This window comes from Zalophus californianus, chromosome 6 (genome assembly GCF_009762305.2).
Source record: "Zalophus californianus isolate mZalCal1 chromosome 6, mZalCal1.pri.v2, whole genome shotgun sequence".
NCBI lineage: Eukaryota > Metazoa > Chordata > Mammalia > Carnivora > Otariidae > Zalophus > Zalophus californianus.
This window is the reverse complement of record NC_045600.1, coordinates 103,837,503-103,853,212: the sequence shown is the minus strand read 5'-3', so window position 1 is coordinate 103,853,212 and position 15,710 is coordinate 103,837,503. Positions and strand designations below refer to the sequence as shown.

General features: G+C 34.9%; 1 protein-coding gene across 8 annotated transcripts in view; it reads right to left on the bottom strand.

Moving 5' to 3' along the window:
- USP3 (ubiquitin specific peptidase 3) overlaps window positions 1-15,710 on the bottom strand; it is a 105,107-nt gene that overhangs the window by 58,006 nt on the left and 31,391 nt on the right. For 5 of the 8 annotated variants that reach the window (XM_027569213.1, XM_027569211.1, XM_027569214.1 and 2 more), the window contains one exon: window positions 11,825-11,956. In XM_027569213.1, coding sequence (XP_027425014.1) covers window positions 11,825-11,956 — 132 coding nt within the window. Of the gene's footprint in view, window positions 1-11,824; window positions 11,957-14,506; window positions 14,625-15,710 lie in introns of all 8 variants that reach the window. The other 3 variants (XM_027569215.1, XM_027569216.1, XM_027569217.1) reach the window with 1 other exon arrangement.

Genomic DNA, 15,710 nt, shown 5'->3' with positions numbered 1-15,710 from the left:
TTTGTGACCTCGCTAGAGAGATACAAGAACATATGTTAAAATTTAAACTTTTCATGATACAAGTCAATAATGATTTTACACATTTTTCAACATGAATAAATATGCAGACAATTTTAATTGTAATAGCATTATGTAAATTGGCTTTAAAAATCTGTAAGAAAATTGGGGCGCCTGGGTGGCTCAGGCATTAAGCGTTTGCCTTTGGCTCAGGTCATGATCCCAGGGTCCTGGGATGGAGCCCTAAATCGGGCTCCCTGCAGGGCAGGAAGCCTGCTTCTCTCTCTCCCACTCCCCCTGCTTGTGTTCCCTCTCTCGCTGTGTCTCTCTCTGTCAAATAAATAAATAAAATCTTAAAATAAAATAAAATAAAATAAAAACATAAAATCTGTGAGAAAATTGAAGGGCATGTTGATACGGATACATTTAGAGTCATTTTTCAGTTTACATAGTGCCCCTTTGAATTCAATGTTGGTAATACTGAATTGTTACAAGAGTTAGTAGATTTACTTAGATGTAGTTTTGAAACTGATATGCTTTTGCTTCAGAGTTAAATCAGTTGTTCTAAAAAGATGAGTCAGTTTTGTCAATACAGATGCAAATATTAAAGAAAAATGGTTTTTTTGTACTTGATTCATTTATTGGAAAACTTCTAATAGTTTTTAGAATCTACTTTTTTAAATGCAATTTTTATGAATCTAAACAGAAGTCAAGCATTTCTAATGAAAGTTTAGTATCTGAATGGAGATGTGCTGTAAGTGTAAAATATACACTGGATTTGGAAGGTTTTATGTAAAAAAAAAAAAAAAAAGAACACAAACTATCTCTAATAATTTTATGTTGATTACATGTTGACATGACAGTATTTGAATAGATGGGTTAAACAAAATATACAATTAAAATTAATTCACCTGTTTCTTTTTGCTTTAATGTGACTATTAGAAAATTTAAGATTACATATATGACATATTATTTCTGTTGGATAGCACTGGCAATCTAAAGGGTATCTAGGACATTACCTGCTCTAATATTCTATAATAACCCAATATCATAAACTTTACTTAAATCACAACTTAACTTTACTGAGCTATAAGAAATCAATTTTGTTTTGGCTGGGTTAGTTTTTACTGATTTAAAAGAATTTGTTAATGTTTTTACAACTGTCCTTATTTCTCAAGAGCCAATTTTAGGTTCTCTTACAGTCACTAAGAAGGACACATTTCTAAGATTATAACTTTTATACTCTGAATTTACCACACTATGCAAGTATTATTTGATGATGATGACGTTAAAGGAAAGCACCTACTTCTATGGGCCAAAACTTCTAAGAGTGCCTGGCATGTGGTAGAGATCAATAAATGTTAGCTTCCTTCCTTTGTGTAACGAAGAGCTCCCTCACAGCACGGGCTTCTCTAGCTGCCCACAACCCCTTTTGATTTCTTCTTCCTCCCAGGCCAAGAGGTCAAAAGAAAATCAGTAGGAAAAGTTGAATATAAATGAGAATTTAAATGTTGTCTGGCTGCTTAGTCTTAGCTGAGACACTGCTTTCAAACTGGAAACTATCCCACTAATACTGGTATTAAAAACTCCCAAGGTAAACAGAAGGATTTAAAGTAAACAAGTTCTAAAAATCTCTCCCTGGTTTACAATTGTGTTGAAGCCAATCAGTCAGAATTATACTCACCTCTAATATCTGGAAAAAAAAAAAATACAGTCACTCTTTCCCTTCAAGAAGACTGTGTCAGAATAAGATTAGTACAAAAAAGTACTTAACTTGTAGGCTAGGTTTCCAAAAGCTTGTAGATTAGTCCTCTGAAACTTGGAATGCATTTCCCATTTTGAAATAAATGTTATAAAATATGGTTAAATGTTGTAAGGTGAAAATACACCTGGTTCCCAAAATGTAGTTGAAATAATATTATAAAGAGTTGTATTCCTCTTTGACTTCCATCTATACTGCTGTCACTGAGAAATTGTGATAGGAGGAAGCTGGTCAGAGTTCAGATAACCTGATTAGTACTTCGCTAGGAGAGGAGGTCCAGGGTTTAGCATCTCATTCACATAGGACTTCATGCGTCGAACAAACAAAAGTCAAGAATTACGTATATTATACAACAAATTTTTAGGCTATTAAATTTACACTTAAGAAAGTTTTTGTTTAGGGGTGCCTGGGTGGCTCAGTCAGTTAAGCGTCTGCCTTCAGCTCAAGTCATGATCCCAGGGTGCTGGGATCGAGCCCAGCATCGGGTTCCCTGCTCGGCGTGGAGTCTGCTTCTCCCTCTGCCCCTCCCCCTGCCTCTCTGTCAAATAAATAAACAAAATCTAAAAAAAAAAAAAAGTTTTTGTTTAGTGATTTTAGATGATTCTTCAAGTAAAGACAACCTCTACTTCTAACAGACTACTTGTCAGATAAGGAAAAGGTTCACTTTTGTATTTAGAAAAAAACAAAGAATTGTTTAAGAAAATGTAAGTAATTTGAACATTAAAGACAAAAAAATAACACTTGAAATCATATCAGGCAACATATTAGTGATGTCAGACAAAGAAACAGGATATAAAAAGCAAGGTAGGATGGGAACTGGTATCTTTCTTTACTTCTAAAACCTTGAAACAAACCACACTATCATCTTAGCTAGGTGAAGATTAGTGTTAAATCCAAATTCCTTGAGCCAAAAATGATCTTAGTTTTAAATTACTTTAAGCCAATAGTTAATAAAGAAATTAAGCATACAGGATGGAATTTACATGTACACTGATGTTAAGAAAAAAATTAATTTTCCTACCTTGCACTAAAAGAACATACCTCAAGTAGCAGATAAATTTTCGTAAGAAACAAGTTATTTACACTACTATATAATTAGGGAGGTAAAAAATGGATAAAATCACACCTTTATTTCACATTCTGCTTACTCTAAAAAAGAACAAAACTGTCCAATTTCTTGATTACATTGATTCTTTATGTGTATACTTTTTGATTTTCATTTATTTCTATCCTTTCTACTTTTCTGTTTATAATTTCCCCCAAACCCATCTTTTTTCTCCTCCATTTCAACTAACATTCTATTCCATACTTTGGTTATTTCCTTTGGTGTGATCTCCCTCACTCTACCCCCTTATACGGTGATGTTCAAATCCACAGATATCTATAGCCAAGTTAAGGTACAGTATTTGATGGTCCCACAATGTTAGCCTTACTTATATTTTCTTCTCTCTCACCTTTGCCTCCCAATCTTCTCTTTCACTTCTGTATTACCTGCTTTACATGTAGATTTAAGCTTTCATCTGGGATGGTGATCTCAGGGTGGTAAGATCAAGCCTGGCATAGGGCTCCACCCTCCGGATGGAGTAGGCTTGGGATTCTCTCCCTCTTCCTCAAATAAATAAAATCTTAAAAAAAATTCCTCACTTGGTCAACCCCAACTGTGCTTTCTTTACCATTCTCCAAAAATGAAAATTTACAGCATGACTTAATCATTTTCTTATCCCAAAATTTAATGTGGGTTTATTTTTTTTAATTATAACTTTAGAAACACTTCTTTCCTATTTTTTTCCCTGTACTATACATGCCCCCTCTAATTCTAAAATGCAAAACACTGGTCTCTTAAGAAGAAAACTTCAAATTAGTTTCATGAGGCACCTAATCAGGTTAAAAAGTAAACCACAAAACTGAGCATCCACCACCCCCAATATATTTATACATGTTTCTATATAAGATTTCATATATAAGTACATCTAAATTAATGTGTATAGTATAAAAAAAGAAACATCTTAAAAGAATAAGTTAGAGGTGAAATAAACTATTTGAAAATGTCCTATTTAGGACATCTTCACACTATGATTTAACAAATATCTCAAAGTATAATATACACATAGGGTGAATTTTGACATTAATCATAAGAGATATAAATTCATACTTCTTGTAGCTTAAGCTTTTTGTCCAACTTATCAAATCTGACTAGTCTGTGTTTTTATTAGAAAGCCAATATTTTTACCTTGTCATTTGTTTAATGAGCTCAGAGTAGGAAAGCCTGTCAGCCTGCCCTTTTTTTGTTCACCAGTATCTGTGTTCCTATTATCATTGTCTTGTAGGGCTTGTTTGTTTAGTAAAAATCTTTTGTATTAAAAAAAAAATTTTTTTAAGTAGGGTCCACACCTAGCGTGGAGCCCAACACGGGGCTTGAACTCGACCCTGAGATCAAGACCTCAGCTGCGATCAAGAGTCAGACGCTTAACTGACTGAGCCACCCAGGCACTGCTTTTTAATTTTTTTGAGTAGGCTCCACACCCAACATGGGGTTTGAACTCACAACCCGAGATCATGAATCACATGCTCCACCAACTGAGCTAGCCAGGCCCCCCATTTGGTAAAAATCTTTTAAATAGTATATCCATTTGATGAGGGTTGACTTGGACAAACTAAGTAAATCCATGTAACTAGGCAGCCTGCAGTACACTGCAAAATGAACAAGGGTGAGGACTCAAGTGAAGCTCTGATTCAGAACATTCTGTGTATAGTTCATGACACATCACAACCTAATCGAAAGACCCACAGGCAACAGGTATATTATTGGCCAAAACTTTTTTTTTTTTTTTTATAAAAACTATCAGGGGTGCCTGGGTGGCTCAGTTGGTTAAGTGTCTGACTCTTGATTTCAGCTCAGGTCATGATCTCAGGGTCCTGGGATCAAGAACTCCATCAGGCTCCCCGCTCAGCAGAAGTCTGCTTTTTCTCTCTCCCTCTGCCTCTCCCCCTGCTTGTGCTCTTGCTCTCTCTCAAATTAAAAATAAAAATAAACTTTTAATAGAAGTTCTATATTTTCTTTCCACCCCCTCAAGTGCATTATTTTGGAGAATGATGGCACTAAAACCTAGATTCCCAGCACAGAAGAGGTGCTCAAAGAATATTTATTGAGTAAGAGCCAACACATCTGCCATTGTTTTTTTCGGATGTTGTTCCCATTATGTTTGCGAGCCATCATGTAAATTAGACTCTCAAGTAAAAATTTCAAAGGTAAGGGGCACCTGGGTAGTTGGTTAAGTGCCCAACTTTGATTTTGGCCCAGGTCATGATCTCAGTTTGGTGAGATCAAGCCCCCCATTGGGCTCTGTGCTCAGCAAGGAGTCTGCTTAAGATTCTCTCTCTCCCTTTCCTTATGCCCCTCCCCCTACTCATGTGCAGGCTTTCTCTCGCTCGCTCTCTCTCAAATAAATCTTTCCAAAAAAATTTTGAAGGTAAAAATGTGGGGGGAGGAAGGACTGTTTATAATACCAAATTTTCTTCACAAAGGATCTACAGCTTTGCTTTGTGTCTTCTTTAATACATTTATTCCTACATCTAGTTTATAGTTTTTATCTTTATGTTGAATGTTTGTTTTTTTGTTTCTTTGGTCATTTCCATTTTTCACTGATGACTGCTAATAAAGAGAAAGCTATTAGTATTTATATATTTATATCACCATTTCAGAATTTTTTATTAATTCTAGTTATTTCCATTAAAGTCTCCTTGAATGCATTCTGTGCATTCTATAATTTGAAAACAAAATTTTCTTATTTTCCAATATTTATACCAATTATCTCATTTACTTACTGTCTTATTTCAATGGCTAGAACTGCCAAAATAATGTTCGAGAATACTGACAGGTAAAATGATTATAAAAGGTATTTCTGTCTTGTTTCTGATTTAATGGAAATGGCTTTAGTTAAAACCTGATGCTTACTTTCTTTTTTTCTTTGGTTTTCGGAAAACTGTATTTTAATAGTTTCCTTTTATTTCAATGTTATTAGTGTTTTTTGTTCAGAAATGGCTATTTATAAAGGTATTTTTGCTTGTAATGGTACAATAATCTGGGATTGCTTTATGACATCCTGGTACAAATAATGAATAGGCTGGCAGATTTCAGGTGAAATTAACTCAGTAATATGTAAGTTTTCTTTTTGATATATCTTACTGAGTCATATTTCCTTTAAGTTTTAATTATTTGCAACAAAATATTTTAATTAGTGAAACTGACTTATTTTCTTTTTGGAGTTTCACATTTTTGTCTAAAGGTTTTGAAAGTTTCATTACATTAAAATACTCAATGTTAAATTTTAATAGTTTGAGGCTACAACATCTAGTATAATAGCTACTGTATCCTGAAATACAGAAGCCCCATGTGGTTGACTTCAACTTATATTAATTAAAATAAAACAAAACAAATTAAAACATTAAATTCCTGAGTCCCACTAGCCACTTTTAATTGCTCAACTGCTACAATATTTTATGGCACACACACCCAAAACAGAAAAATCTCTTCCTTAGCTTTAAAATTCTAAGGTTGTTTTTCCATTCCTATTGTTAAGTGCTACTGAAGTTATAAAGACCCATATCACATTCTTGAAGAAGAAAATATTCCCAAACCAAACCTTTCACCACCTATCTGAAACAAGAAGCAATCATCATACAAATGAACCTGATTTTTTATGCAACAGTAAAGAAACAAGTCCTTTAATCTACTGGCTACAGTGATCTTTACTTATTTATTTTTAAAGACTTCATTTATTTGACACACAGAGAGAGAGAGAGAGCACAAGCAGAGGGAGCTGCAGGCAGAGGGAGAAGCAAGCTCCCCGCTAAGCAAGGAGTCTGACGTGGGACTTGATCCCAGGAGCCTGGGATCATGACCTGGGCCAAAGGCAGACACTAAACCGACTGAGTCACCCAGACGTCCCTACAAAGGATCTTTAAACAGTGTAAATCCCCTCAAAACAAAACGAAAACTTTTACGTAAAAAGTACCCCTCAAGAAGGACAATGGCGGGTCTGTCATTAAGTTTTAAATTCCTTTCCGTTCCCCTGCATAGTACTGTGACATTTGAAGGCAAATTTGACCTCTGGTTTTATTATAAAAGATAGGATTACAGGAAAAAAAAAAAGCTTGTGTTCTAGTGACTTCATCTTTTCAAACCAAGGAAAGTTAAAACCCAAAAGAACTTACATAGCAAGCTTATTTTTAAATTCTTTTACTAAATTCTGATGTACTGCCATCAAATAAGCCAATTTTGGAAAAATAGAAGAACAACTGCAGAGAAAACCTATATCCTTTTCTTTTAAAGATTTTATTTATTTATTTGAGAGAGAGAATTAGAGAGAGAGAGAGAGAGAGCACAACGGGGGAGGGACAGAAGGAGAAGTAGACTCCCTGCCGAGCAGGGAGCCCGAAGCAGGACTTGACCCCAGGACCCCAGGACTCCAGGATCATGACCTGAGCCAAAGGCAGTCGTTTAACCAACTGAGCCACCCAGGCGTCCCAGAAAACCTATATCCTTTGTTAAAAGCAGACAAATACTAGCTTATTAAGGAAGAGCCTTTCATGTTTTCAGACCACCTCTACTGAAAAAGTTCTTTTTAAACTTCAAAAATACTGTTTTTAAATAAACAAAACTCTTCCTGTTCTCCAATCTTTACAATACTGAAAATTTGTACCCAAATTGTTTATAAAGATAGTCTAAAGATTTTCCCCTTTTTACTTTTCTCTCTGTTTTTGAGAGCAAGTGAGACTGTACGCACGTGTGAACAAGGCAGGGGGCAGAGAGAGAATCTTAGGCAGGTTCCACACCCATGGCAGAGCCCAACATAGGGCTCAAACTCACGACCCTGAGATCATGACCTGAGCCGAAATCAAGAGTTCCATGCTTAACCCAGTGAACCACCCTGGCGCTCCATTTTTCTTTTTACTTTTTTGTGCCTCCTTTTTAATATTTGATCATAATTTCCTTTGAAAATGATTTGGTATCAATTTAAGTCCAAAACTAAGAACTTTATTAGTTTTAGTTAAAACTGGTATTTGTTACAGGTGTTTAAAATCTGAAATACAGGGGTGCCTGCATGGCAGTTAAGCATCTGACTCTTGGTTTCAACTCAGGTTGTGATCTCAGGGTCTCGCTCATTTGCTTGAGCTTCTCCCTCTCCCTCTGCTCCTCCACTCCCTCCCCCAACCCCGAACTCTAAAATAAATTTTTTTAAAAAATCTGAAATACAAGTCTTTTTTCTAGACAAATTGATTCACATTTCATAATATTTCTTTGTTTGATATAGTGCCTTAAAACATTACCCTGCCTAGTAGTTTAGTTTTATATTTTTTATTTTATTTAGTTTTAATATTCCTTTCATATTTTTGTATTCTCAGAAATTCAGTTACTATTGATAAGGATCAGAGTCAACAAGACTCTGTCAGGCATCAAAAGTTATCTGTTCAGCATTTTTTAAAAATGTTTTATTTATTTATTCATGAGAATCACAGAGAGAGAGAGAGGCAGAGGCAGAGGGAGAAGCAGGCTCCCTGCCTAGCAGGGAGCCTGACGCAGGGCTCGACCCCAGGACCCCAGGATCATGACCTGAGCCGAAGGCAGACGCCTAACCATCTGAGCCACCCAGGCGCCCCTCTGTTCAGCATTTTAAAACTATTAATTCCAAATGTCTATGTAAGAAATCAAAGTTCCTAATTTTAATCACAGTTTCTTTTTGATACAATAATGTATACCACATACGATTCCATTTTTACTGACTGGAGAGAGAAGTTGGGGTGGGAGGAAAGGAAATACTACTTAACACATAATAAAAGTGAACACTAGCCCTTGTGTGAACATCTTGAGGAGATTTTCATTTTTATAGAAATTCATTTTATAGAAATCTTCACAAATCAAATTCCAATTCTAGTTAATAAAATGAATTTTTATAAAAATGAAAATCTCCTTTAGGAGTAGGTTTGTGTCAAATCAAAATTACTCCTTTTGGTGTTGCTTTCCCTCTTTTGAAACAGTGACCCATTTTATGTGTTCTGTTTGGTTAATAAGTGCTTCTTCCAGATGTCCTGTTTATGTGAAAAGCGAAGGGACTACTCTGCAGCAGAGTGTCCCTCTTGGGAGGTAAATGAAATAGCTCACACAAGCCACGATTTACGTCTTCTTTGAGAAAGATGTTCTGTGGTTCTTTAGTCCTCCAAGATGATCAGAAGGCAAATATTATAGATTTGGTGTAACCTTCCCCATTTTTGGAAGACATAAAACAAAATACAATCTTTCCAACAATACAACATATTGCCTACTCTGCACCAGACATTGAGTACTATGGAAGATATTATCTGATATCTGGTTCCTGCAGTCCCCAAGGACATTTACAAATAACCTATCGTGCAGCAGGAAATTACAAGTATCCTAAGAACTATGAGTTTAGGAGAGATTACATCCAGCTACAATTGAAGCTGGGAGGGGGGATGTGGGGGAGAGTTCAGTGGTAACTTCACGAAGGATATGCTAAGATAGGAAAAGGGCAGGGACTCTTGGAAAGGGGAAGTAAGGACAAACTCTAAGCCTCAGAGCATGTTTCAACTTCTTTAGAGAAGACAGCACGTGAAAAAGGAGCTTTAACATTAGATTAAGTCAAAAGATTTTGACAACAAGCATAACAATAATCAAATAGGTGAAAACTAATGCACCAATATTTTACCTCTGAAGCAAATCACTGAGCCTAACCATAAGAAACTTATGTGCAAGGAAACTTGATGAACTGAAGTGAAATTACTGAAGCATACTAGAAAATAACACAAACCCATTCATACAGAAAGAAGAAATTCTTTTTCGTTTTTTTCCTAATCATGCTGAGGTGTGAGGAAAACGTTAACTTAGACTACAGCTTTATCAGTTTGCAACTATCGCAGATTTCTTTTAAGGCATCAGTATAATCCTACAGGGTGATTCCCTGGCATTTTGTTTTTAAACCTACAAATGATACAGTAATGTGACCAGCTGCAGTTCCCTTCCTGCATTTCTGAAGCTCTGAGTGTCCACACACTTTGCAGCTCTGTATAACTTCACACAAAAGACTGGCAATTGGCCAAGAAGCCTCCGCCATGGTGTATATTCCCCAAAGTTCAAGATCTGCCATTTAATTACAATTCAGCCATGAAACCACATGTACTTTTGCATATTATACCAACATAAAACAAATCAAATTCCAATTCTAGTTAATAAAGGTACTCCTCCAAAATGCAGAAAGTATAAAGTATATTCTTATAAATGAAGACACTGAAGTATGTAACCTATATTTTTAAAGAGACCTATTCTACTTCATTAATTTTTAAAATTTCCTCAAAGAGTTACTGTTTCCTCATAATCTCACCAATTGCAAGAAAACCCACTACAAACTTGTTATAGCAGAGATTTAACTGTATTTCCAAACTTCCCCATTTAGCATTTCATACACACTGCTAACTGAAAATCAAGAAGAATGAATGTTTTCAACATCTGGTACATACAGGTTGACATGACTTACAACAATGATTGTGAAATTATACCTAAAGAGTGATCTTAAATTCTGCTCTCTAAAAGTAAGTCTTAAAGAAACATATGGTTCTGTCAATTAGGTAGCTCTGTCATTCTCGTATGTAAGTTTCCTGAGGGAAAAAGCAAAAAACTAGTAAGAACACTCTAACAGCCTGGCTAATGCTTACCTTTCACAGGAAGGAGCATTTTACAAGAGCAAATGACAATAAACTGAGCACTAGCCCATGTGTGAAAATCTTGGGAAGATTTTCATTTTTATTGAAATTGTTATCTACCTCTAGCTTCTCTCTCTTCCAGGTCTGGACATCTTCCACGGAAAGAGTAGTGGTCTGAATGACTAAACCTTAAGATGTGTCATTTAATAGCCACAAATTAATAATGTTAAACCGTTAAAAATTTTAAAGATAGGAAGCCACTCTTTCTTCCTTTTGATGGACATTTTTCTACAATACAATAATCAACTAAGAATGATGTAGACAAGATTAGCACAAAACTCCAGTAGAGTGTAAATCAAAAGTGATTAAATTTAGACTTTAAATCCTCATTCCTGTCCCGTACTGCTTTCGTGTGACATTTAAGGGCTGGATGGCCAAAAAAGATCTCCAAAGGGATCTTTCAAATGGCTTTTTTTCCCTTCAATGTCAAAAACCTTTTGAGAGTAAACTGATTAAAGAATTATTCATCATAATTTACTAGTCAAGGAAAAAAACTTGCTTCACACTGAAGTTAAAACTGCAAAAAACACTGTCCTTCTGAGCATACCAAATGAAGATGAATTATTTAACATAACTGTAACCTAAATAACCTAGTTCTAAGTAGTCACAAAAATCGGTACTTATTTCATTGTCATTTATATGAAACAGACATGCATATTATATTACAAAGAAAGAACAGGGCCTCCAATCTCCTTTTAAAGGATGTGATACTTAAAAAAAAAAAAAAAAGGCTGAAAGGCTACACATGAAATTCTTAACATTTATCTACAGAGGAGGAGACGAGAATGGATCCGTGCTGGGAGAGGGGTGATTGTCAAAACAGTTTTTAAACCAAGAAGTTACGTTTTCAAGATTACATAACAAAATGTTAACTGGACAATTAAAACATGGGCTTGGGTTTTTGTTTTGTTTTGTTTTGAACATGACTGTGTATCTTATTATTCTTCAATTAAAAACCAAATAAGAAAAATAAAAATAATTATAAAGAACAACCACAAAGAAATACTTTTCATTGCCCTGAAGCTTATCAGGATGGACAAGGAACAGAGGGGTGGGAAAGAGGAGGCCCAGAAGTTGAAGGGAACAATGCAGAGTAAAATCTGAATGAATAAAAAGACAGGCATTCCTGATGGCTCCAATCCCCTATGCATCCTAACAAAACTAAAAGGAGGTAATGGCAGTAGCGACTGGTTTAGAGATTGATGGGGGAGGGGAAAGAGTGAGGGAAATGAGGAAACCCTTGCACACACTGAGTAAGGAATATCATCTCCAGAAAATATTAATACTTACCAGTAGGTACTGTAGCTACTGCAATCCATACACACTGTATGCTGAGGTTTATCTTGCTTTTCTGATTTCTTATGATTAGTTAAGGGTACTTGTGCATCTTCATAATGTTTTTTTGCATGGCCATTCACATACCTTAAAACCAAATAAATTTTTATTTTAATCTAAATATTGCTTTGGAAGTTAAAATAGTAGATAATAAAATTAGATGATAATCAAATTAGAATGAGAAAGAATTCCTCCTTATAAGAGCATTCAATCCTAAAGAGCATTCAATTAGTGATTAAGCTTAGTGCTTAAAATATGCTTTTTTGCAATCAAACATGACAGTCAACTTTTAATCACACACAAGATTAGGGCCAGGCCAGGAAAGGCTCATCTACGCAAATCAGTTTCAATATCACGGCTATTATCACTTATCAACTCCTTTGCTGATGCTTTTGCTATAGCTTTTTCCTTTTTTTTTTTTTTTAAGCTTTTCTCAGACTGCTAACCAACTCAGGTTATTCTCAAAGGCAAGATTTGTAAACTAAATCACTCAACCACTTCCCACAGGGCCACAGACTGTGCTTGGACTGCTGTTTATATGAAAGTCAGATAGGGAAACAGGATAATCTCTTTCTCATCAATATGGCTTCAGACATTTTATTCAAATGCTTAAATAATTAGCTCCACTCAAATGGAAACACATTTGTTTTAAAAACAATACAAAGTACAAATCATCTTAAGTTTATATAAACTATTTCTTTACATGGACAAAGATAATTAAAGGTTGACTATATTCATAACAATTTTCTAACACTTTCTAACACAGATTTAATAAATCAGTGTATTACAGAAAGCAAAATGAAACTGAAATAATGTACATGGCGCAACCACCCAAGTTCCTCTAAACCTCCACCTAAATACTGTACAATGTTGTAACTGGCCGGTACTATGAAGACCCTTATAAAACAAAACTTCCCATTTCCTAGAAAGTAGTCAATTTATAGAAGGCAAGACCTTATTGAAAACTCAGTCAAAACAAATGTTGGTCAAATGGTACCAAAATAAACATACTCAGAGAGTTAAAGTAATGTTTTGTCATGAGGCACCTTAATTATACCAGGAGCAACACTCACCTTGGGGAAAGCAGAACAATTGGGGTAAAGAGGGAGGACAACTTCAGGCCCAGCCTCTACCTTAGGAAACCTGGAAGCATTAGAGGCAGTACTAACCTCAACTTAGATTTTGGTGGGTTTTTTCCCATTTTTTTCATTATAGTAAACATAACCAAAAATCGTGTGTATTTGGGTCCTCTGTCCACAAAAGTAAACTAAAATCAATTTTAAAATAAAATAATGATTAAGAGTATAAGCTCAAAAATTAGACTGCCTGAGTTCAAAAGTAGCTTTGTCACATGCTGGCCACTTGAGCTTAGATGAGTTACTTAACCTCTCTCTGCACTTAACATTTTCTCATCTGTAGGTATGGAGGTAACAGTACTTTTATTTCATGCGTTGTTAGGTGATTAAGAAATTCATGGCTCAGAATGCATAAATGAATGAATAGATGTTGGTAATTATTTTATTCATGTTTTTCTTTATATGCTTAACTACTATTTATTCAGAATTCGAACAATATAATTGTTTAGAAAGTGGTCATATTAAGCACATACATTGCGTAGGTCAAGAAACACCCAATACTTAATTAAAAGGTAAACTCCAAGGCATCGTATAGGTTCTATATCTAATCAGCTCAATTTCCTATGCCTATAGAATTTATACTGTGCCATGAGAAACAAAATATTTATAATGAGCACCTTCAAAATCAAAGAAAAATACTGAACAATGATAATAAGGCATCACTACTTTTAGGTCTTTGAAAACTGATCATCTGTACATAGTACATATAGTTCATTTAGCCACCACACTGTAGAGTCTCTAATTGTACTAGATGTTTAAATGGTTACTGTAGGCGTTGCTGAAAAGTAAGAAGTATATTACTGCTGACATTAAGATTAGTAATGTTTTGCCTAATATTCAAATACATCACTCGCAAGTTAACAATTATGTATAAACTGGATAAATATTTCCCTCATCTAATTTTAGATTTTAACTGGGCAATCTGGTCTAAAAAGGAAAAGCGTCAATAGATATGTCACAGATTTCTAACCATAATCACAAAAATTTGAAAAATAAATGGGATGATGTCGTGAAGGTCAACAGAATATACAACTCAAACATGCTACTGATAAATTGAAGGAATATTCAATTTAACACTTTCTGCAGAAAACACTCCTAGAATTACTGAAAAATCAGGATCCTTGGCAATCAACACCCAGGGTCACATGATAAAAGAAAATTAGCCAATTAGCTATGTAAAAAGAAGATCCAAATGCAAGCTACTCCCATTATCTGTTTTATCTAGTCATATTTCTCTGAAACTATGTTAAATTTCTCAATTTAAGACTGCTTACAATTGGAAACAGACTACCTGCAGAGTCTAGAAATTTTTCAATTTATTTTTCCAAAACCTACTTAGACAACTATTTGTCCCTTGCTATTAAGAACATTAACCTCTCCAATTTTTGAGAGTTTGTCAAGTCTTTTTATTGGCATATGACCTTCAAGATTTAGGCCGTAGAGCACTATGAGACAACTGGAGAACAGAACTATATAAATTTTATTGCATTATAATTCTCACCTCTCAAAATCTAGGAGAGGAATCTGTCTCTTCAAGTGAAGAATTTAAGTGCTTCTACTTTTCTTCTTTTTTTTTTTTTAATGTTATCTGTACAAAGTATTTTCAGGTTCCCCAAATCCTAGAGATTTCAAAACCACAACAGCCACAATTAAGATATGCAGTTAACATTTTCCAAAGGTACTTTTAAGTGTACATGGAAAAAATACTCAATTCCATGACTCAAAATGTGAAAAATCAAAAGTTAACTGAACACAGATGCTCTCTTCATGCAATGAGGGTTTAAAAATAACAATGGGGAAATAGTCCTAATAAATACAATGTAGATTTCAGCCTATGTGACAGTATGATTTCCCATTCTCTTGCTGCTAAACTATACTTCTAAGTAAATTCAAAGTGGATTTTCTAAGTTAAAAGAGCAATAGAAATAAATGTGCTGTCAAGCTAAAAAAATGCAAAGGCTGATATTGAGTTTGAGTTCGAAGAAAAAAGTGACTAAAGTATTTAAGTAACATCATTTTGAAGCCAAGAATGGGGAGGAAATGCTCAGGCTTGAACAAAATCTGGGGGGTAGGGGGTGTTAAGTCCCTGGAAAACAAAAATATCTTAATGGAACAATGGAACATTTCATACATTTTAGACAGCAATTAATAATGAACTCCACAACGAGACCCTTTTCAAGGGAATTCCTTTATCTATAAACATTTTGTTGTTTTGTTTTCAGAAGAATGATTTGATTCAAAAATCAGTAAAGCAGGCGCCTGGGTGGCTCAGTTGGTTAAGCAACTGCTTTCGGCTCAGGTCATGATCTTGGAGTGCTGGGATCGAGTCCCACAGCGGGCTCCCTGCTCAGCAGGGAGTCTGCTTCTCCCTCTGACCCTCTTCCCTCTCATGCTCTCTATCTCTCATTCTCTCTCTCTCAAATAAATAAATAAAATCTTTAAAAAAAATAAATCATAGGAAGACAGTGTTTAAAAAAAATCAGTACAGCTGGGAATAGTGTAGGCAATAGATGAAACAAGTTTGGCAATGTTTGATCACTGTTGAAGCTGGGTGATGAAAATAATGGGGTTCAATTATATTACCTCTATACTTTTGTATATGCTTAAATTTACCCTATTAAAAGGTTTAACAAACAACCATTAAGGTAAACTTTTATTTAAAGAATTCAAAGTTCCCTCATTTCATCTTTTCAATCAAATATTAC